Source organism: Rhipicephalus microplus, chromosome 3 (assembly GCF_043290135.1).
Source record: "Rhipicephalus microplus isolate Deutch F79 chromosome 3, USDA_Rmic, whole genome shotgun sequence".
NCBI lineage: Eukaryota > Metazoa > Arthropoda > Arachnida > Ixodida > Ixodidae > Rhipicephalus > Rhipicephalus microplus.
The window spans coordinates 221,224,515-221,249,561 of NC_134702.1; the positions used below are offsets into that span (position 1 = coordinate 221,224,515).

Here is a 25,047-nt window from a genome sequence, read left to right on the forward strand (position 1 = left end):
GAAAGATTTTCTGGATATGGCACGTCAAAAAGGCTTATACACTTGGTTATTGATCATGCAACTCGCTACGTATAGGCGTTTGCTCATACATACATACATACGTACATACACACATACATACATACATACATACATACATACCAACACTCACAGACAGAAGATTTTTTTCTTTCTCTTCCCCCGTGCCCCCGCCAAAGCAGTTCGTTGTCTTTGCGCCGCTACACTCTCCTTGACTTTGTTTTGTGCCTATTGCTGGATAAAGGGAATCACATTGCTGATAGCAGCTATTTCCATGGCAGCGTCTTCCATTACGTAGCCGATGGTCTTTAGTACTCTGTCTTTTGTAGCCGTTTTGGTCACCATAAATGGTCTCAACAGTTTCGCACTATGACTGTCATAGCCTTTCGTATCAAAACTAGATCCCCTAGAGTGATATGGGGATCTTGTTGTTGTAGCGCTTTCCAAATGCTCGTTTAATTGACTCCTTGTGTCTTCTTCGGCTCTATGCATTCTTCTTGGTTTCTTCAAGTTGTAGTGTTGTCTTGATTCCTAGTGTATCGTCTGCAGGCAGATATGCCAGTTCACCGAAGGCGGTATGCTGAGAAATGCATACCAAAACACTTTGTGGGATTAATTGTGATGTGACACTGCTGCTTGAAAGTAATATTTCCATCTTCCTGGGGTTCCTGGGGTACATGCTTATGTATTGCTTTATGTCTCGTATGACCCGTTCTGCGAGCCAATTGGCTGAGGGGTGGTATGAAGCCGTAAACTTTAAGGTAATGTTCTTTCTGCCCACCAAGCAACTTCCTGGCTCCTAAGCACCGTCCCATTTCAGACAGAATGCATTTCACTCTCTTGAACATGTCTCTATTCAGTAGTGCTATGACAGTTTTTGCATTCCCTTTTCCTGGCTTGCCTTGAACGATCCTTCAGTATTCGTCAATGCACACTAAAAAGATTCAGTTTTCATTACGTCTTTGCTTTTTTTAGCCCAGCGGAGTCAACATGAACTGTCTCAAATGGCACACTTAAATAAAGTGGGAAAGTCATATTGTCCGTTTGATGCTTCTATTTGTTCTCGTTGAGTTGACAGTCTCGGCAGAAGCTGATGTAATTGGCAACATCCTTCTTCATTGCTTGCCATGTAAATCGCCTTCTCAATTCGTAATAGATTCGCGGAAACCCATCGTGTCCTCCTGAATGTGGGCTATCAGGGTACAGCTCAAGAACCTTTCTTACTAGCGTAGCTGGAAAATGGAACTTTCCTCATATGGGCATTCATTGCTCTGCACCTTTCCAGAGTATTAGTAAGTTGACACTTTCCTCTTTTTCATAGCCACCGATTACTGGAAGCCGAGAAAGTACATCGGCATATAATAATTCTTGTCTGCTTCTGTGTGCGACTTCAAAATCAAACTGCTGAATTTCACTGATCCACCGGGCAATTCTTCCTTTTGTTTCAGAAACGTTTAGCAAATGGGTAAGCGCCTGATAATCAGTGAATAGCTTGAATTTTGTTCCATCAATGTAAGATCGAAAATACCTCATTGAAAGAACAACCAATGCCTCCTTCTTTGTTGTGCTATAGTTCTGCTCCTTTTTCGTAAACGTATATGAGTAGTAGCCATTAACTTGGGCTGCTTTGTCATGTTTTCGCTGAAACACAACAGCACTTGCGCCGAAGGTGGAAGCATCTGTCGTCAGTTGAAAAGGAATGGTGAAATCAGGTAGCGTTAAGATTGAGTCTGATGGCATGGCTGATACTAAATCATCGTAAGCCTTTTCAGATTCATCAGTCCAAATAAAGTCTGTATTCTTGTGAAGCAACCAATTTTTTCAGTGGTTTTGCTGGGGCCGCAAAACTTTTCATGAAATTTCTGTGGTGTCCGGCAAGCCCAAGAAAAAAAACTCTGAGTGCTTGTACACTATCTGGCTTCTTCATCTGCCGCACAAGCTCCACAGACTCTTCCTTAGTACTCTTAGTCAATCCATCCACGATGCGTCTAAGAAATATAATTTTTGCTTTGAAAAACTCCCTCTTCATAAAATTCACTGTCACTTGAGCTTCGCACAGTGCAGTGAAAACAGCCGTCAAATGTGGGGCGAGAGAAGTCTCATCTTTTGAATAGTCTAAAATATTGTCAACACAGACGTTACAAAATTCTTCTAGAAAAAGTTTCAAGACGCCATTCATTATCTTTTGAAGGGAGTGAGTGACATAAAAGGGACTGAAAAAGGTTGTGTATACTTTATATTCTTCTTCGAGGGTACCTGCTGAAATCGTCTGTAAAGATGTATTCGGGAACAGATTTTGCGACTTCCCGTTTCCTCGATTATTTCATCAATTCTTCGCATCGGGAAACAAAATGAGTCTGTTTCATAATTGAAGACTCGGTAGTCTGTACATAGCCTCAAAGATCTATTCTCTTTGGGAGCCAGCTTGATTGGCGAGGCGTGCGTGGACACTGATGGCGATATTTTGCCAGCATCTAACGTATTGTCACGGTTATTAGCCGTAAACACAAAAGGAGGAAGACGACGTTGCCTCGTGGTTCTCATACCACGTACGAGCGCTGTCTGCTAAAGCAAACTAGGCTCGTGAAAGCTTTAGCTCGGTGGTCCAGCGGTTTGCCATAGCGACTCGCTCATACTGGTCCAACCAGTCCTCAACGTCTTCATACGCCTCACAATGGAATGTCTCCGGAATCTGAGGCTGCTCAAAGGTCAGCTGGGAAGCACCTGCAGTTGCCATTTCTCTAGGCGGAGTGCTTTGCTGGGAAAGTTCCAGGGGAATCGCCTCAGGACAAAGGCCTCGCTGTCAGCGACTGTAGCGGTGGACAAGAGTATTCACTGAAGGAACGGGTTCCCGTGTCGGACTTGAAGTGCCGGACCACGGAGGATTCGCGAGCATCAGTCAGTAGTATGGTACACATCACACAATCACACAATCACACAATCGACACTCGCTAAACCTTTCTAAAACTAAGGAGGTTACACCCAGCCAGTATAACGTAGCAACCCTTTGTCAGATAATGCTCAACGTACATGTCAATGGATGCTAATGGGGATCGCAGCGTGCACGTTAACTAAAATCCGAATGCTCCTGTCTCTCATTCATCAATAGCAGCTATTGGCATGTACATTGAGCCCTATTTTTTTATTGTTCAACAACGCACAGAAGAAATCTCTCACCGGCACCACCTTGGAGGTCAAAAAGTTATACATGTCACACACTACAACGGCTACGAGGGATAAACGGGTGCCACTATAAGGAGCTTCACTACTAAAACGTATTGTATAAAGAGTGGCCACTCAAGCCTTTTGGCGGCCCAGCAAGATAGTCTCACAAATAGCTATAAGACGTGCTCATGCTCGCTTCTACTCATCTGTCACGACATATAACAGCCGCCTCAGAAGGCCAATGAAAACCTTAGTTTGGCATTGAATTTTTGCAAAAAAAAACTTTTTTTATTTGTGCATTTATCCACACCCACTCTACAACATGCCCTGCTGAGGGCGTTTAATGCTTTACCATAAAAATAGGTGAAATCGGTGGGGTTGCTGACAGTCACTGTAAAGTTGTTTGCGCTGCGTGGCGCCCATGTGCTGCCAAAAAGCTGCATTTCGGGGTGACAACCACCGGGCAGTGGAAGGCGTTGGGTTCGCGTTGAGCACCACTATCATCATCATAGTTGGTAGAGTGGTAGCGCCGGTGGTGACCCCTGGCGGAAAGCAAGCCTTGGTGGCGGGCTAGAGTTAAGCGAGTCTCTTATGCGCGTGGCGGTAGCCGCGAGTGGCGGTTTCTCGCAATGGGTTTGCCGTGGTCCACACCGCAGGCCGCCTGCGGTAGGCCCACGTGGTGAGTGAAAAGTTGGCGACACAGCTTTTGTGTGCTCTTGTGTTATGTTTGAGTGTATGATCATTTTGTGTAATGATGACTTAACGTGTTGATAACGATGGATGTTGCGATTCGGCGGACAATATCGTCGTCTAAATTAGTTAAATAAATGTGTGTCTATTGTTTGGTTTGCACCGACCGCGTCTGCTGTGTCTGTTCACTCCAAGAGCATGGCGTGGCGTGTCACCCGCCAACTCGAGACCCCACTCTGGCGCCCAACGTGGGGCTCTTGGAGTATGGGAGGACAGTTTTTGCGGTTCGGTAGAAGCTTTTGTTAGAGCCGAGGTCGAGTAGGGCTACGGGGGACTTCGTTGGTAGCGTCGGCGGTGTGCTTTCTTGAGAAGCGAGGGGATTGGTTTTGTAATGTGTTTGAATTCGTTGGCAGGTTGAGTTTATATTTTTTCTGCTCGCAAGTGTTTTTTTTTTTGTTGGTGTTAGTTTTCAAAACCTTTGTTGAATTGGGACGAGTGCCGTGCGGTCTGCATCTTCGGGTGAGCAAGGCCTAGAGCACGTGGTTTGGAGGCCAGGCCCGAAGCGAGTGAGTACGGAAGCCTCTTGGGTGGTTCGATTTTCTGTAAATAGCTTGTCCTATCTCCTTGGGTTCAGGGAGCCGGGCGTCGTTGCTGTCTTGTAATGCGGGTTGACGCCGGGGGAGGGGGGAGGGGTGTCGTGACACCACCCGGGGCGGTGGACGCTGATCGCTCGGTAAGCTGCTGTTAGCGGTGAGTGGTAGGGCCACCTCACAGAGTAGATGTCTTCTCGCGGCTGCCGCTTCTGCGCCTAGGCGGGGTGTATGCCGGCTGTTGCCGAGTGACTCACTAGGCCTAAGGCTCTGCGGAGCTGCCTGTCGCATGCAGCACAACCACGAAGATCGTGGCGTGGAGGTTTTGCACGTTGCTTCCCTCACTTTTTTAATCTTGTGATGCACGAGTTAGCCAAAAGTGATTTTTGTTTTGATTTTATGGGTGTCTCCGCCACCGCCATTGTATTAGCTAGCAGTACTGACTATCGTACCACATGGGCGAAAAGCCCGAAGCTCTCTTCCCTAGGCATTGCTCCATTCATTTCTTTTGAGTGTTTTGAAAAGTACGCGGCGGGAGTGTTGTAATCTACGGCTGGCTCTCTTCTGTCCATCGTCCGCGCCGCTGGCCAGGAATGTGGTCGTGAGGTCGGGCGATGAAGATGCCCGGGACCTGCGCGAGTGCCTGCAGTCCGGCACCCTCATGAGTGCTGGTCGCTACCGGAAGACGTGTCGGCGCGAGTGAGGATTCGTCACGCCGATGGCAACTTTGCTATTTGGGACCGTTACTGAGGTGAAATCGAGCCAGACAGTGCAGCAGTGTCCACCGGCGGTGAGGTCGTGGTGCAAGGACATCATGAGGAAACATGTGATGTCATTTTTTTGTTTAGAGCTTGGGTAGCTAATCTTTTTGTTTTTAACAATATTGTTTTAAGAATGAGAATAAGTTTGGGGGTTTTGGGGGTGCTGACATCCTCTGTAAGGTTGTTTGTGCCGCGTAGCGCACTTGTCTCGCCCAAAAGCCGCATTTCGGAGTGACAACCACCGGGGTGGTGGGTGGCGTTGTATTCGCGTTGAGCACCAACCACTATCATCGTCATGGTTGTTACAGTGGTAGTGCCGGCGGTGACCCCTGGCGGAAGCAAGCCTTGGTGGCGGGCGAGAGTTGAGCGAGTCCCTTCTGTGCGTGGCGGTTGCAGCGAACGGTTGTCTCTAGCGTGGGTCCTCGGCGCGTGGCACCGCGGGCCTGCGCGCCCGGGGCCCCCGTAGTAAGTCAAACGTTGGCGATGCCGCCTTGGTTGTGTTATTGTGTTTTTCATGTTCTTGTGTGTTTGTCATGCTCTTGTGTCTGTCTTGCTTCGGAGTCTATGAAAATTGTGTGTACGGAATTCCTAGGTTGTTGATAACGATTTATGTATCATTCGGCAGACGATATCGGCAGTATAAATTAGGGAAAGAAATGTATGTGGTTGTTTGATAGCCCCGAGCGCGTCTGCTATGTCGGTTCACTCTAAGAGCGTGGCGTGGCGCGGGTTCATCATTTTGAGACCCCCACATGTCTCGAATAGAAAGTTGTTTTTCTGCACCTATTTTGCACAAAGGGTACGAGCGCGTCTGCTATGTCCGTTCACTCTAAGAGCGTGGCGTGGCGCGCGTTCGTCATTTTGAGACCCCCACATGTCACGAATAGAAAGTTGTTTTTCTGCACCTATTTTGCACAAAGGGTACGAATTCACGTGGTTTAGATCTGCTGTGCATGTATTCATTTCGTAGAAGCATGCGTGTGCAGCCTTGTGATAAAGGCGCTCGCTTACGTAGCATGAGGGTATGGGTTGAAATCCCAGCATTGAAAAAAAGTTTTTTAGTTGATTAATGCAAAAGGCAATATTGTATTGTGTCTGAGCAGCCACTTGTAGAGCTGAAAGCAGCACAGGAAGTCGGCTGCAGGGCTCTATGGGAGTGTCCGCTTTTTATGTATGTTTCTCTGTGCTTCGGAACGTTATTGGAAGGCGCCAAGCCACCGAAGGGTCGAGAGTCCGACGCGAGTGGACGGGAAAGTGAGGCGCAGGAAGGAGAGAGATGAAAGGCGAGAGAAGGAGCGGCAAAGCGCCATACTTACCCTCTCCTACCCTCCCTCGCACCGAATACTCCGGTTGCTAGGGGCAAAGATAAGTGCGCGTGCCCGCTACTGTTGCTATAGGAGAGGGTGGTAGCCGGATCTCTTCTGAGGCCTGATATAGGCCGCCTAAGAAATGCATTCGCATTTAAAACTGTTGTTATCATCGTAAATTTGTAACACCAGAAAATATGAAATATAAGCTTGCGACAATAAAAAGCTGGCGTACTTACGTTTTGATTTATTGTTTCTGCAGGCCACAACAACGTGATGAAGCGCACTGAATGATTGTCGGTTAAGTTTTAGAACTTCAACTATCATAATTGCACTCGTATGCACGGCCCCTTCACCAGCAAAATGGTCGGATGCCTCTTGCTCCTGCCCTAGTGGCAGGCAAGGCCCTCGCTAGAAGCTCCTCTCGTGGATACCAATAAAGTTCCTCTGACTGACTGACTGACTGACTCGACTTGATCGACCGAAGAAGAAATCAACAGTGCGCATGTGTTTAATAATGAAGCAGGTCTGCTTCGACCCATGACAGCTGGAAGACTCTTCCTAATATTAGTGTGCTTCTTTGCATGATCACAATGTAAGAGAAAGCACCTTGTCGAGCGCTTTGCCCGCAATGAATGACCACAAAATTTTATAGCTAATGGAAATTGTTTTAACTGCAAATCGTTTCTTAGCGAACTTTGGCGACTTTCAGTGTGTCTGTCTATCGATCTATCTAGCTGCATACGCCTTTCAGCTCTCCTGGCCATTCCAATGTGAGATCTATACCAAATTATTTAAGGTACAACTTGACCATATGGTGAGAATAAGTGACGAGTCATAATAAAAATTATGAGAAGTATGTCATGAGTGCCATGATGTAAATGTCATAATGTTCCTGCTCTTGGGGTGGTTTCGTTCCCATTACATATTACAAAACTGGTATGGTATGACATGACTGCGTGGCGAACTTAAGTGGCAGGCCTTAGCGGAGAAATTGTGGCATGTGTGTCATCAAATAACAAGACTACATGCCACGCTCATGATGCGCTCGCGGTCGTTACGCTAGCTTCACATACATTAAAGTTGGTACGACGTTACGTGAATCAACGACGAAGGTAAATGACACATCCACACATGACAATCATGATATGCGTGTCATGTAAAACGTGACTACATGCTGCACATAACGCAACCACGGCCTTTTCGGTAGCTTCACGTTACCAAAATTAGTATTACGTGATGCGAAAAGACGACGAAGGTAAATGACACGTCACAACCTAATAAACGTGACATGCGTTTCATGTAAAACATGACTACATGCTTCGCTAATAGCACACTTGCGGCCATTTCACTAGCTTTACATATACAAAACTTGGTATTATGTGACGTGAATAGATGACAAAGGTACATGACTGGTGCAACTATGATTGTCATGACATGCACGTCATGTAAGACCAAGACTACATGCCACGCTCAATATGCGTTAGAGGCCGTTTCGCTAGCTTCAAAAATACCAAAATTGGTACTACGTGAAGCGAGTGGACGACAAAGGAAATGAGACGTCCTAACATGATACTCATGTATGCGTGTCATGTAAAACATGATCCTATGCTACGCTCATAGGGCGCTCGTGGCCGTGTCGCTATCTTTGTATATACGAACATTTGTGCTACGTGACGTGAATGGATGATGAAGGTATATGACTGGTGCAAACAAGCTAATCATGCAGTTCTTGTCATGTGAGAACAAAACAATATACCACGCTAATAATGCGCTCCTGGGCCTTTCTATAGCTTTAAATATAGCAAGTTTGGTAATACATGACGCGAATGGACCACAAAGGTAAGTGACACATCCAGCCATGATAATCATTATATGCATGTGTTGTAAAACATGACCACGTGCTATGCTCAGAGCGCGCTCGCTGTCGTTTAGCTAGCTTCACATATAGACAAATTCCACCGGACTTGCGTCACAAAAATGTGGTGGCGCTGTCTTGGTAAGCAAAAGACGCTATGCCTACTGCAATTTCTGCTGGGCTTTCCATGGTGCATGTGGTGTTCTCAGTCAAGCAACGAGATAAAAAAAGCGGTATGTCAACGAACTGCGTCATGGTTGTATGTGAGTCCCCTCTCACAAGTTATATTCGTTTGCTGGCGCACGTCGTAGCCCCCAGAACTTACGGCTTTCACAACGCTTATGGTGTCTCACAACATCGTTTTGTTGGCGCACATCCCAGTTCTGTGCATCAGCGCCTATGGCGGAATTTACGTGCGGACATCGCTATAATTTTACCCATAGTGTCGACATCGGCCTACCTGTGTTTACAAACATGGAATGGGTCTATACCAAATTTGGTGTTACGTGACGTGAATGAACGACAAACACAAATGCCAGGCTCAAACAAGATAATGATGACATGGAATTGATGTACGGCATGAATAAATGCCTCCCACTGCAGCGGCTGGTATTTAAAACGTTAGTCGTGCAATCGTTACGCGCCTAAAAACAATACACTTTCATTTTATCCAGATACCAGAGCGCGCATAGCATTTCTACTTTTGTTTTCTGTACAGTACATTTATGCGCCTCATAACGTTGTGGTGATTTTAAAGTGATATACCAACTTTCCTCATTTTTGCTTTGCATATCATAGATCCCCACTGTACGTAGTATCTGAAATTTTTTATTGTTATATCATCGCTGTGGTGTTACAGGTGTTTTTTACAGGATTCACGGTCATACCCACGCAATCGAAGAGATCGTAGGTCGGCACGTCTCAAACAATCGGGCAAGACGTCGCGAGGCCTGGCTGCTTTGCCATGACTATCCCGCTGCTTATTTAGGTCCTTCTCCAGCTTTCATAGACTACTTGATGAGCGAGGACAAGGCTTGCATCTCCGTCAGAGACACGCGAAAATTCACTATGACAGTGACATACGTGGTCACGTTAAAAAGTAAAAGAGTGACGCGAACGTCCTCTGAAGGCCCACGAAGACGCATTAGGGGCTCCACAATTGGCGCGAGCAATTTAGTAGACTACGATGCTTAACTGAATGTTTATTCTGACAATGGCATAAGAAAAGTATTGTTCTGCACCGCAGTTTGCATGAACTGGCGGTGCGATGCATATTCTTGCGCGCACTTGTCGGGTTTTCGGCTACAGCGCGGGCAGCACTTGTTGGTACCTGCGTGGTAACATTAAGTTTCTATGAAATATCGAGGTATGAAAATTGGTTCGTAACAACCCTATTCCAACACGCTTCTCTTTGCTCTCGGCTGGGACCAGTGGGCCTTGTCTGGGAGCACAGAATAATCGTTATCACCTTGAAATTGATAACAGCCGTGATAGCAGCCTTCGTGTTTTATTGCATTCCGCAGACATTGCTTAACGGCAGTTAAGGAAGGTTTTTGCGATTATAGAACCAATTAGTTACTCTGTTTTGCTTTATTTGCACCGTATTATCAGATTGTCAATCTTCTTGATAAGTAGACTTGTGATGGCAGCATTATAAGCTATGATGTAATAAATCACATCAATAAAATGAACGTCTTTATTATGAATAATAGTTCTCTATCCTTAGGCTCTATACAAATGCGTAAATTGCAATCACAAAATCTAAGAAACCGGTTGTCATCTGTCCAAAGGATTGTTACGAGTATATGTCTGGAGAAAACATGACTGAGTGGGCTATTTCCTGTATCCACGGTAGGACGTAGCACACACAAGAAGCGTTATCGAAAAGTCCGTAAAATGTTTCATAAAAGAAGTATTGACAGCGTAAAAAACGCTGTTTAATAAACACGTGAGGGCAACTTTGCTCAAGGGGAAGATGGCTGCTGAGATAATGCTTCGTCCTCGGAGTCATCTCGCACGCTCCGGTAGAGGCTGAACAGGCTTCTGGCCAGGTTCACGCTGCTGCTGGTGAAGCTGTCAAGAACACTGGATCGCAGGCCACCTGAAAACCTCCTCTGAGGCATGGCTCGAAAGATTCTTCCGAATGAGTTTTGTGGAGGCTCATAGAGGAGTGCTCGCACTTCGGTGGTGGACTTTTTCCCACCGAAATGGCCTGATTTCTTCGGCTTGTCTTTTTCTTCTACTCTTCTTTCATTTTTTGCTTCCTCATCCCGCTTTGATATCGGTCCTTCTTCTTCCCCGCCTTGTTTATCATTCGCCTTCCGTTTGTTCCCAGCCTTGTAATTGCCTTGATTTCCACAATTATCAGAGGTTTTTTTACCAGTAATCTCCTTCGCGTTGTCCTCATCACTTCGCTTCCTTTTCTTCGCGTCTTTTTCAGTCTTGCCTCCACCCCTTGAGTAGTTCCTCCTTCCTGAGCGTCCTTCTTTTGTTGTTAAGGTATCTCTTTTGTCTTCGACTTTTGACATGTCGGGAAGTTTGTCGTCATCCAAATCTTCTAGTTTCTCTACGCTGCCCACTTTGTATGCAGGCTGTCTATCTTCCTTGCTCTCCTTTTTGTTTCCTTTCACGTTTATCAAACACGCCGGTTTGCTCCTGCCGTCACAAGAAATTATAATTTCTTCATCACTGCTGTCTTCAATTTCTCGTTTTACAGCGCTCCTGGCACCTGAGTCTTCGGCTTGGGGCTTATTTTTGTTTTTATGCGGCTTCTTGATTCGAATATATATATTGAAATCCTCATCGCCCAGTAGGCGCTCGCAGTAAACGGTGCTGCAAAAGAAAGTGGTACAAAACTCTATGAGTGTCTGGACATTTCAACTCTAGCCGCTACACCACCATCCACTTTAAACATGCTATCAAACATACGTTTTATTATATCCATGTTAGCATTAATGCTTCGCATTGAGCGATCGTTTATGGGGCTCATGAAGACAGCTACAGCGAAAGCAAATTACCTTGTTACCTCTTACGTAGCTGCCAGTGTAATATCAGTACTTTTCGCAAACTCTGAAATGCACTGCTTCAAGATAACCAAAAAAGTGGCACGTATATGTTTACTGGCAACTGCTGCTGTTCACTGATAGTGGTAATTACTCCAAGCACCATGCGGCTACACAATAACTGCTTAGCATGTGTTGGACTTCACCAACAACGATTGAATTCAACGTATCTTTTATGAAATTTTCCTCACACCAAGCATTATCAAATATACGCCAATAAAACTACAAGAGTTTTATCAGTAATATCTTTGCACAGATTATTTTCAGGTCTTTGTACTTTGTCTTTTTGGATCACAAACACTGAGTTCTGAAATCAAATAGACATTAGTCGTAACGTATCATTAATGCGGTGGAGCACCAGTCAGCATTTTGGGATGCACTTGTTCTATATAGCTCTTATATCGCACCTTGGGCGGTTTGAAAGTATCACGTGCATAGGGTAAAAAAAACGCCACAAGTTTCACTGCCTTATTGAGTTTGTAAACTTTACTTTTTTTGAACATTCTCAATAGCTTCATTTGTGAAATATTTAGCAGTATTTTTAACTTAGGCATCCCACTTTCTCACCTTTACATTACTCGGTGTTTCGACGAACCTTCAAGCTCATGGTTCTTGTCTATCCTGATGTCGGCTATAATCTTGTTATACAATTTTAACACGTACTTACCAATCGTACCGTATTCAACATTTGTACAACGAGCGTAGTTCTAACGTATACGAAATGTCGAGTGCCCCAGGAAAGATTGTCTTTGGTTTAAACAGCCTGTGGTTGGCTTTGAGAATACTCACTCCTTTATCTTTGCTTCCAGCTCGGGTTCTGGGGTCGGGGTATCTGTGTACACGCAGCTGTGATGAAACGCCAAAAGAAACAACATAACATCAATTGCAAACGATAAAGTACGTTAGCCACGCTGACCAGTGTAGGAAAACGAGCAACCAGTTTTTGTTGGTTGCACTAAAATAGCGAGCGTTATTTTTCTGTGGTAATAAACTGTTGTGTTTAGTTGTGTTATAAAACATTCACACAAAAAGATTCAAGTACTGAAGAAGTCTTAAGGTATTACAAACATTACTAGATGAGGCACCCCCTTACGACACCTGAGGTAGTAGCAATGCCTACCTAAGAGTTCTGTGAAGCTTTAGATGTGTTCTGTCGGATTCTGAACTATTGAGTCAAGTGTCCTTAGTCTATTGGAACGTGAGACGTGACTATTACAGCAAGGATTGACATTTCCACTCCGATCCAAACCATTGCACCATTGTATTGATTCAAAATTTTGAACTGTGATAGAAAATAACTAATTCGAAATAAATTGATCATTTACCGAGTGAATAGTCGCAAATTGAATTAGCACAAAGTGTCTTCCGTGCGTCTCAAGCCGAAAACTATTCGTCCATTCTTCTGTCAGATAATACGAGCCTAACAATAAGAGACAATACATATAAATCACGAGGGTCAAGCCTCCACGCTGCGTAAGCTACGCTGTTGTTTTTTCTTGCTGTATTTTTATTTATGCTTATGCAGATTCAAATTGAAAACACATCGCCTATCAGCATGCCTGATACCAATAGCATTTACTTCAGCAAGGTTTCAAGCGAATGGTGATAATGGATCTCGTCGACATAGCGTCAACAGTCCCTCTGTGTTAAGTCATTAATTGACCAATTTGCAATATATTGTACTTAAACGTGTAATACAAACGGTAGATCCAGCAGTGCTTTTAACATTTACTTTATTGAAGCTTGCCTTGAGTTACCCATTTTGATGGTGGTGGCGGTATTCACCCAAAACACGGCGTGTACACAGCATTCTGAATCATGACGATGCAGCCGGTAAGGTGCTTATTTAAATACGTCAGTTTCTGCGCTCTTAATCATACTCTGCCGGCGATCAGCCGCTAGTGACGTGGTAATGAAATTCGCTTTCATAGAAGCTTGTCATTCAACGATGTCGCTTTTCAATGTTGGCTTCCGTACCTGCATTTGTTTCACGAATGAACGTAGTTGTTGCCTTTACTCAGAAATCTTTCAGGCTGCTAAACAAGTGACTGCTTTTCCCGGCATCAACAAAACAGAAATTCGATCGATATCTGGGGTTTATTGTTTCAAAACAATCTTATGATTATGAGAAACACCGTAGTTGAGGTCTTCAGCAATTTCGACCACCTGGGGTGCTTTAACTTGCACCCGCATCGGAGCACACGGGCCTACTGCATTTTCAAGACCATAAAAAATGAAACGGCCACAGCCGGAATTCGATTCCGCGACCGGCGTCCCTTAGCTACTAGACTACCACGGCGGGGCAAGAAAAATTAAAGTTTGTAAGAAGCACTGCGAAATCAGATAGATAGATAGATAGATAGATAGATAGATAGATAGATAGATAGATAGATAGATAAATAGATAGATAGATAGATAGATAGATAGATAGATAGATAGATAGATAGATAGATAGATAGATAGATAGATAGATAGATAGATAGATAGATAGATAGATAGATAGATAGAAGGGCAGTTATATATACTTTAAATTTTATTTGTCTCCATTACGCACATAGGTGCGTAAGAAAACCGATGAACAAGTTACTATCAATGCTCAGTCACATTCGTGATATTCCCTCCCGTTTTTTCTGCGAAATTGATTGCTAGATACGCCTCTGATTGAAATAATGGTTGACATGGTAATTTCGAAAATAATTTCTTATCAATTATCTTGTTGCCAAACTCCTAGCATGAAAATCAGGCTTCGTCACTGCTGTGGTGTTCTAAAATTTGTTTATTTACTACATCATCCGAGCAAATAAGCAGTCATTCACTTCGTTGCACTATATGATGAAGATTTACCAAACCAATATATATACCGGTTCTGCAGTCACATTGTCAGACAGCCCATATGCAAATGTTGCAGTGATCACAAGAACACAACAAGCTGCTCTTTGACACGTTGCCTGGGCGCGTCCCCTTCTCATCATATCAAAACCAAGGACTTGCTCGCAGTAAATCGTAGGTTGATAAATACACTCTAATACAAAAGTAATTTTGAATGTTTTCACAGTGCCGGTCTTCATATTATATAACTTCTCTACAAGGTGCTCATGTACCGGCGTTCGTAAAAATTTGTCTGGTTTTTGCTTGGAGAATTTGCTTGGTTTTCGCTTGGAGGTTTTTGCTTGGAGAGTGGTTTTTGCTTGGGTTTTTGCTTGAATAGTAAGGCTATCAACCTTCGTGCATTTTACGGGGATGTACCGACTTTCCAGAAGGTGCCAGATGCTACGTGTTTTTGCTATCGGCACAGCTATATGTCCACCCCGCCACGGTGGTCTAGTGGCTAAGGTACTCGGCTGCTAACCCGCAGGTTGCGGGTTCGATTCCCGGCTGCGGCGGCTGCATTTCTGATGGAGGCGAAAATGTTGTAGGCCCGTGTACTCAGATTTGGGTGCACGTTAAAGAACCCCCGGTGGTCAAAATTTCCGGAGCTCTCCACTACGACGTCTTTCATAATCAAATGGTGGTTTTGGGACGTTAAACCCCAAAAATCAATCAATCAATCAACAGCTATATGTACCATGTTTCTTTTTGGACCGTCCAGTTACACGTTTATGGGATATAATGGACACTTAACAACACACGTAATGCAACGTAACATAAATTCTTACGAAGCTGAGTTGCTGTGGCGGTGTGGGCTTTAGCCATCTTAGCTGAACTATCACGTAAAGCGTGACAACTTGTGCGTGTACGTTTTCGAGCACGCGTATTTGGTGCAATGGCCAGGTAGCCAGATGAAGTAGTTGAAGAGACTGCAAGGAGAAAGAAATGATGGACGAGGGTGAAAACTACCACCGTAAAGCAAACTGATTTTGCTGGCTACTTGCGCCAGTGCACCAAGCCTCGCCACCGTTCCTACCTCCTGTAATGAAGAATTGATAATCTAGGTAGATATAGCATGCTCACCTGCAGCTTGACGAACTGGAAGAAGGTGGACGCTCCTGCTTTGTGGTGAGGGTCTTCGTTTGGACTGACACTATGGAGGCGTTGAAGGTGCGCTGCACCCCCGCAAGCTCGTCCGGAATCCTTCGTTGAGCGTGCAATATGAATAACAATTATGAGTGTCTATAATTAGCAAAAGTTGCATACAATGTAGCGTGTTGCATACTGAATAACAATGGTACGTGGCTATAATTAGGAAAAGTTGCATACAATGTAGCGTGTTGCGTACTGTAACAGAAGGCACTTAGGAAAACAGTTGTATGTGCCCAGTAACTACTTTCGGCTACACGAGTTAGTTAAAACAAATGAAAACTCTCACAAATGAAGGAACGCATGAACGTAATTCAGATAAAAAAAATTGTACTCCTTCTGCTGGAGTAAAGATGTAAGCTAGCCGATTGCAAGCAATCAAAGGTTTATATAGTATTGCCACGGTCTTTTCCTCAAGTTTTGTTACCACCTCATTACACTACGTTCAGCGCTTACCGCGCCTACGATGTTCGAGAAGCCTCGAGGTCATTTTAGATCGTTTTGAAAGGATTACGCCCACCTCACCAACATCACAGATTTTTCTGGAACCTACGTCGCCGCTAGCGATAACGCTAGAATATTTGATGGCAAGCGTTGAAATGCCGACACGCTCCGCCACTTGTCATTTGATCCACGGCTGACGCTCTGCTTGCCGCTATCAGTGCCATAGTCTTACTTTTCTTTTGCGTAACCACAAATTCGGCCCGAATAAACAGTTTCTTCTTCGACGTGGAGCCTGCTTCCTTCGTTCACGTCACAACACCATGACATCTGGAGGAGGTGCAGCTTCGTTCATGTACTGGACCCCCCATCAAGCCGGGAGCCCGGTCCCCGCCGCGAGGAACACACCAACGCCAGACACGAGCAGCGAGTTAGCCGTAGGCAACAAGGTTGGCCACCGGAGTATGGGGTTCTACAAGACAAGGCTCGGAAGACCAAGTCCATAACCTCAACCGCGGCAACGTTGACGACTTCTGTGCCACAGCCCACGATCGTGGTGGAGCAGCCTATGGAACCACCAATGTTTCATGAGTAATCGTTTGAAGTCCTGGATACCCGGCTAGAAACCTACGATTGTGTGGCCGTTCTCAACAACTGGGACGTCGAGTCTACTTTTATCTGGAAGGCGCGACAAGGACGTCGTTCTAGAATAGGGAGTCTGCGCTTCTAACGTGGTATCTTTTCTGCGGCGCATTCCTGCAAACATTCACGAGTTTTGCTCGCAAAGAGAAGTCTGCTGCGTTGCTGGAGACGCGGAGGCAGCTGCCTAATGATAATGTGACCATTTCATTGGAAGAAATTAGCCGCCTCTTCCGCCACGCTGATCCCGGCATGTCCGAAGGTGAAGAAGGTCCATCCGCTCTTGTGAGGCGTCAAGCGAGAACTTTTCACTGGGCTGATCAGGAACGCCCCAAGGACGGTCACCGAATTGATTTCGAAGGCATCTACAATAGAAAAGATGCTCGAGATGCGGACACGGCAATACAAACGTTGCTTCTCGTTCACAAGGTACGGCAACCTCCAAGTGCTGGAAACCGCCAACTTGCGTGAGACGATCCGAGCGATCGTGCAAGAAGAGCTGCGAAAATTGCTTCCTTCAGCGCAGCCTTGCATGGGCTCCATCGTAGACAACGTACGCCAGGAGACCCAGCAATCGCTGGACTTTTTTCAGCTTCCAGAACTACAGCTGCCAGAAATGAGCTCTGCTGCTGCAGCCCATCGACACGCTCCTCCTCGCCCACGTCAGGACGTCGACCCGTCGTACTTCCCTCGCCAGACGCCACTGCCACCACCACCATGACCACCGACGTCCTACCGTTTGCCAGCGGGACAGCTCAGCGCACCGAGGAAAGCCGATGTTGAGCATGCACCTGTCAACCACCCGCTCTGATACCGATGCGGCGAGGACGGGCACACATGCCGCCGTTGCCAGTACCGACAGACAGGCCTACGGGGCGTCGACATCAACGTGCCGCGCCCCCAACGGAACGAACGTCCGTACGACATTGCCGACTACCTCGCTCCCGCGAGGTAGTCGGTGACCTCGATAACTTTATCGTTCGCCGTTGCCAGGCTTTAGGCCTCGTCGAACTGCGGGCAGTACACCGGCGCTGTTTAGAGCCGATCTCCGAGCCCTTAATCAGAAAACTAAGGACAGCAGCCGATGGAGGTGCGGTTGCTGTACGACGAGCCACTGAAGATCCTCCGCCGGCGACAACAACGACGCCACCACGAAATCGAAAGCACCCGCCGCAAGACAAAAAAGGCCTGGGCGTGAACCCTTCGAAGCCAGCAGAAGGCGTTACGAAGCAACGTGGAAGCAGCGGTGCAAATAGGTATAGTTGAGATATGACGCCACGATCAAACCATAACGCACGATGACGAACCAATAACCTCGACGTAATATTCGACGGCCACCTCGTCACTGCACTCGTCGATACTGGCGCCGACTATTCTTTCGTCAGTGGGGCGCTCGCGACGAAGTTGAAAAAAGTGACGACTGCATGGCAAGGCCCTGAAATCCAGACTGCTGGAGGTCGCATAAAAACGCTGACTGGAGTGTACACAGCTAGAGTCAACATCAAGAACCAGGCGTATGCCGCGAACTTTGTCATCTTACAAAATTGCTCCCGGATTGTGATACTTGGATTAGACTTTCTAAGTCAACACGGTGCTGTCTGAATTGATTCAGAACTGAGGGCTTAATCAATCACCCTAACCTCAGAAAACACGCAGCTGACCCCTGCAACGCCAAGTATTCACATTGTGCTAAAAGAGCAGGCCACCATGTCACCTTCCTCCAGCGTCATCATTTTTGTTGGCACCAAAAAAGCCGACAACCTTAAAGGCATTATCGAGAGCGATCAGCACCTTCTCCTGGACTGTCAAATATGCGTTGCGATAGGCATATCTGAGCTGCGTGACGGCAAGACAAGGGTGGTGCTGACAAACTTCAGCTACGAATACAGGCACATCAACCGTGGTACGACGGTCGCCTACCTTGATGAATTCATAGAGGCCAGCAATAATTTCTCCCTTTTCTATGCTGCCGATGCTGCTTCAACGAACCAAGGTCGCGAACCAGACTTCGATGTCAACACGATGCTTTGGAAATGCAAGCAAGACCAGCTCAAGTACCAGCTCTCGCAATTAAAGGACTACTTCTAGTCATCATCGCGAATTCGCCAAACACCAGTCGCGAAACACCGCATCATCACAGAAGAACGTGCCCGACCACTTCGGCAAAGCCCGTACCAAGGTTCAACGCACGGACGCCTCGCCGTGAAGAAACAAGTCAACGAAATGCTACGCGACATCATTCAACCGTTCTAAAGTCTGTGGGCCTCGCTCGCGGTATTAGTGAAGAATGACGGTACCCTACATTTTCGCGTCGATGACTGCCGCCTGAAAAAAATCACATAGAAGGACGTGTGCCCTCTTCCGCGAATAGATGACGCCCTGGACCGACTCCACAACGCCATGTACTTTTTTCTCGATAGACCTCAAAACGGGCAATTCGCAAACTGAGGTTGACGAGACAGATCGAGAGAAGGCGGCCTTTAGTCCACAAGACGGCCTCTTTGACTTTAAGGTCATGCCATTTGGTCTTTTCTGGGCTCCTGTGGCGTTCCAGTGCGTTATGCTTACCGTGCTGGCTGAATTGAAATGGCGGACTTGCCCCGCGTACTTGGATGACGTCGTCATCGTTTTTTCTAGCTGCGACGAGTATCTCCGCTGCTTTGAAGCAGTACTTGAAGCTATAATTACCTCTGAACTAACCCTGAAGCCAGAAAAGTGCCGCTACACGTGCGAGGAGCTGTTATTCCTGAGACACGTCATTAGTAAGTCTGGAGTTCATCCCGACCCCGGAAAAAACAGCCGCCATAGCTAATTTCCGGCAGCCCACTGACAAGAAGCTGTACGCCGATTTCTCTGCTGTGCGCCTAATACAGGCGTTTCGTCAAACGTTTTTCACAGATCGTCGACGCGGTAAGTCACCGCACGAAAAGCAAGGTCGAATTCAGGTGGGAAGCGGTCCAAGTGAAAGTATTTCAGGAACTTAAACGACGTTCCCAGACACCAACGATATTTGCGCATTTTGATAAATACACCAAAACAGAAGTACACACCGAAGCAAGCAGCGTAGGACTTGGTGCCGTCTTTGCACAAAAGACTGATGGCGTAGGAAGTGTTATCGGTTATGCTAGCCGGTCACTATCCTAGGCTGAAGCCAACTATTCCCCACCAGAAAACGAACGCCTTGCAATCATCAAGGCAGCGTCGAAGTTTCACCCGTACCTCTAGCAGGCTTTTCATAGTAGCGAGTGACCACCACGCCTTTTGTTGCCTAGCTAACTAGAAACACCCTTCGGGGTCACCTAGCACGGTGGACCCTCAGACTTCAAGAATTGGATGTAGACCGTTGTTTACAAGTCTGGAAGAAAACACTCTGACGCTCACTGCTTGTCTCGTAGAACCACTGCCACCTGACAGCCAGATAAGGAGAGCTTTTTAGGAACGATAAATACTGAAGACTTCGCCAAGCAACAGTAAGGTGACCTGGAACTCAGAAGCCTTCTGAAATACGTTGAAGGTAACAGCACGACTGTTCCGAATGTTTTCACCAGAGGACTGGAGTTGTCCTTCTTGCGAAATGGAGTTCTCTTGAAAAAGAAACTTTTCGCCCCTTCGAGCCCTATACCGTCTCACGGTTCCTTCAGAATTGATTTAATTTGATTGATTGATATGTGGGGTTTAACGTCCCAAAACCACCATATGATTATGAGAGACGCCTTAGTGGAAAGCTCCGGAAGTTTCGACCGGCTGAAGTTCCTTACCGTGCACCCAATCTTTCAGAATTGAGACCAGAAGTACTTGAAGCTCTACACGATGACCCGATGGCTGGACACCGAGGTGTTTCCGGTACGCTCGCAAGAATAGAAATACTACTGGCCATGACTTGCCACCAACGTCACTCGTTACGTATGGACCTGCCTCGACTGTCAGCGATGAAAGACACTGCCGACTAGTCAGCTGGACTTCTCCAGCTTATCGAGCCACCTCGCCGACCATTCTAGCAAATCGGCATAGACTTACTGGGGCCGTTCCCAACGTCAAAATCTAGGAACAAATGGATCGTCGTAGCTACTGACTACCTCGCACGCTACGCTGAGACAGAGACCCTGCCCAAAGGCATTGCCTCTGAGGTAGCGAGGTTCTTCATCGAGAAAATCGTTCTGCGTCACGGAGCCCCACAGGTACTCATTATCAATAGAGGTATGGCCTTTGCGGCGGACTTAACTCAGGTGATCCTAAGTACAGCCAGACAAGTCACTGCCGGACCATTGCTTACCATCCACAGACCAACGGCCTCGCCGAACGTCTTATTAAGACCATCGCTCATATATGCTGGCCATGTACGTCGACATCGAGCGCAATACGTAGTATGAACTCCTTCCGTACGTGACCTTCACGTGCAATACGGCCGTCCAAGAAACGACGCAGCTCACGGCATACAAGTTGGTCTATGGAAGGAGCCCGGCAATGGCGCATGACGCTATGCTTCCAAACGTCACTGACGAAAAGAGCCTCGACGTCACCGCCTACCTTCAGCGCACTGAAGAAGCTCCTCAACTCGCCCGCATGCGCATCGAGAATCACCAGGCGATTGACAGATGCCGTTACAATCTTTAACGTAGCTTCGTGGAGTTCCAGCGCGGGGACCGCGTAAGGTTATAGACGCCGATACGCAGACCTGGGCCCAGTGAAAAACGTCTGCGACGGTGCTTTAGACCGTACAGAGTAGTTCAATGTCTCGACCCACTCGAGTACGAGGTTGTTCCTGATGGCATTACGAACTCTCAACGGCATCGTGCTCGACCAGAAGTCGTGCATGTCGTGCGCCTCAAGCCAGTTTATGCGCGAACCCGAGGACTGTATTTTGCTGTTGTTGCTGTTTTTGTTGTGTTTTCTTGCTTGTACCCCTTGTTTATTGTCTTTATTGTTTTATTATTGTACCTTCGTCTTTTGCTAAAGCATTGGGACGATGCCTTTATCAGAGGGGGGAAACGCCACGTTCCTTTTGTAAAGTTTTGTTGTCGCCTCGTTACACTACGTTCAGCGCACCGCGCCTAAGATGTTCGAGAAGCTTAGAGGCCGTAGTATAACGTTTTGTTAAGATAGCGCCCCTTCGGGAACATTATCATTTTTTCTGGAACCTACTTCGCCGCTAGCGACAACGCTAGAATACTCCATGGAAAGGGAATAATTGCCGACATGCTTCGCCGTTTGTCAGTTCATCGATGGCCGACGCTCTCTTCGCTGCTATAAGCACCACTGTCTTACTTTCTTTTTGCATGGCCAAAGGTTCAGCCCGAATTAACAGTTTATCCTTCGAGGTGGAGTCTGCTCTACTCGTTCATGTCACGACCCCGAGACAGTATAGTGCGTTTGCGTGTAGTGAAATTTTATATTATAATGATTGACCGCACCAAGCATTTTTTGCGAATGATTGATCTTATTTCGTGTGCAGTGATAAAAAGATAAACTTATTTAGAAAAAGAACTACGATCCTTTTTTGTAAATATAGGCCAATATTTTGATGTTGAAAAGTGTGCTGTCAGTACGATAGTGCAATTTCACTTTTCTTTCAGTGTGTGCATCCATGCTGTACTGAAGAGTGTATATTTATAAAAACATATCGCAAACGTAGTGAAGGTCGTAGGTTCGATTCCTGCTTACAGTTGGTAATTTTTTCATCCACTTTTCTTCTTATTTACATTCCATTAATGTTAATAACTTCCCCTGTACATTCCTTGGCATTACTGTCTGTTATATCTCCTTATTATTGTGTTAAAAACACGGAAAAACGAGCCCTTAGGTATACACTTCTTTCCCTTATTTCATATATATATATATATATATATATATATATATATATATATGTTTTTCTTACGCCGTATTTGGTAGTGTAAATTCAGCTTATGGTCTTTATTCTTATACACATCTTTGCCATTTTCCCACCTGCATTGTATATGGTACACTGGGCTCGTCAAGCTGTCTATAAGCAGCTTTTAGCCATGAACCTTTCCAGAACCTGTTTCTTTCTGGAAAATGAATCATTTAAATTTTAAATAATATATTTTGAATTTGTTACTTCACTTCAAAATTATAAAAAAAACAAGAAAACATCTATTTATTAGCCCAAGATAGCGGCGCCCATATGTCTTAGTTAAAATGGTCTCTATGTAGTATACTGCTCACCTATTTTGCGTTTCGTATACAAAACAATTAGGCGCAAATCACTGCAGTCTACTGCGATTGATTCCGCAATCTCAAGTGCATTTATGCTATTATTGTGAACTGATGGGATCTGTGGTTTTTTTTCGCATAAACAGCTATCCATGGACAGTCCAACGGGTGTTTTGCAGCACTGCACACTTTTCCAGCGTAAGCGATGTAAGGGCCGTATGACAGGAGGACCCGCCACGCACAGGCCGTCTTCTAGTGCAAGCATCGCCTGCTACACTGGTGCGATCCAAAAGGAGCACTTTATGCCTTCGTTCTCGGTGGCAGCACGTTACATGGAGCTACTGACAACGATGGGCGTAACGATAATTTGATTACTCATTTGCCTTTGTACGCCTTGTAAGAGACGGTGCCATATACTGGGATACCTTATTGAGCGCTCCGAAAGGTGCAGCGTAGCATATAACTCTAGCACTTAAGACGATCCCTTCTACTTGTGGTAACGCAGACTACTAGGCTTATAAAGGACTGCCATGAGATATGGTTGGCAGACACTGTCCAGGCTCCTTGAAAGTTTTTGGAGGACCTTTTGCAACAACTCTAATACATTCGACGTTCGCGTGGTTTAGTGACAAAATGTGGAAGTGTGTACCACCCTATGGGCGATTATCTTCTCGGCAGCCAATCACCTACCCCTTTTCTAGAAATGCCAGCTTTATAGTGATCTTTTATTAAAATCGCCAGTCTCAATCATTAAAGATGAATATGAACAACAACTCGACATCGAATAAAAAGTGCACAACTACTTTATCATTCTCATGCTTGCCTAGTACCGTGTTTCTGCCAAACTTAACGAATCTACCAGTAAGCTTAGCAACTACCTTCCTAACGAAGTTCACTCCGTTGATTTAGAGATAAAAATTTGTTCTTTGAGATATGTCCTTTTTCACAGGGCCAGCTAACTTATTTGAATACCAAAGAGTACATACGGCTCGCATAGGTACGGACTGGTCCAGCATGACTAGCGCGCGATTGCGCTCTTGCAATCAGGTAGCAATATTGTAGTGAGCACTCACGATGAAAGCATGGGCTTAGGCTTCGGCTTTCGAGAGTAGAGTGTAGACAAGAAGAGCGCCATGAACATTGCCGGAATGCCAATGACCAGGTATGTGGCCACGCAGAACCAGAAACTTGCCTGCATCAAAAAGATTGATTCGTTTATTGCGAAATTATCTATTAGATAATGATAACGAGTGATTCACAACACTTTTTTGTCATGAGGTTGTGACGCAGACAAAGGGAGCACACTGGATGCTTAGATTGAACATTTTTGTTAGGCTGAACTTGTTGCCACATAAAAAGAAAGTAAGAGGACAATTGATATGTGGGGTTTAACGTCCCTAAACCACCCTGTGATTATGAGAGACAACGTTGTGGAAGGCTCGGGAAAATTAAACTACCTGGAGTATAGTGTCTTTGTTTCAGCATAGCGGGTGATGTAGCCAGTAGTTACGACGATCCATTTATTTCAGGAATTTGACGTCGGAAGCAGCCTTAGTTGGTCCATTCCGATTTGTTGGAACCGCCGCCGTGGTGGTTCGATCGGCTCAAGAATACCTGCTGGCCTTGTCGGCGGGGAACTGCATCGACGACTGCCTTGGCAGGTTTTTATATAGGGGGTCACATTGGCAGTGAGGTGTGGCCAGTAGTGCTTTTCTTGTATCCTCGCCAGCGTACGGGAAATCGCAGAGTGCAAAGCCATCGGATCATTATGCAGAGCATCTAGAACTTCTGGACAAAACGCCGAAGGTAATACTATGAGGCAGTTGGCCCGATGTGGCAAGAAGTTTCTCTTGACTTGGATGCCGTCCTCGCTTGAATACCCTTACAACGACGGTAGCTTTTCCCTCGACGCATACCACAAGGCACTTGAGTTGAGGGTGGGCTCTCTGTCGTTCAACAAATTCATTGACGTCTAGGGTTCCTTAGAAGTAGACAGTGTCATTGTCATTCAGCGGTGGTGGGTCAACGGGGGCACGGGACAGGCAGTCGACGTCAGAGTGCTTTCGTCCGGATTTGGAAACGACTATAACGTCGAATTTCTGAAATCGCACACTCCCCCGTGTGAGGCGACCTGACGGGTCTTTCAAGTTAGCTAGCCAAGAGAGGGCGACGTTGTGACTCGCAACTTTAAAATGCCTGTCGTAGGTGTACGGGCGAAAGTTGGAGGTAGCCCTGATGATGGCAAAGCACTCTTTTTTTGTTGTGGAATAATTGTTTTCAGCCTTTAGTAGTGACTGCCTATCATAATGATAACATTTTCTCCTTCAT

General features: G+C 45.9%; 1 protein-coding gene across 1 annotated transcript; it reads right to left on the reverse strand.

The window, feature by feature from the left end:
- Positions 1 to 10,071: 10,071 nt before the first annotated feature.
- On the reverse strand, positions 10,072 to 23,907 carry LOC142803509 (uncharacterized). The gene is made up of 4 exons (XM_075888631.1): positions 23,793 to 23,907; positions 15,403 to 15,522; positions 12,241 to 12,297; positions 10,072 to 11,221 (listed from the first exon to the last, which is right to left on the reverse strand). Exons 1-4 carry the CDS (start codon positions 23,858 to 23,860, stop codon positions 10,354 to 10,356), a joined length of 1,113 nt encoding a protein of 370 aa, XP_075744746.1. The 5' UTR covers positions 23,861 to 23,907; the 3' UTR covers positions 10,072 to 10,353.
- Positions 23,908 to 25,047: the final 1,140 nt, after the last annotated feature.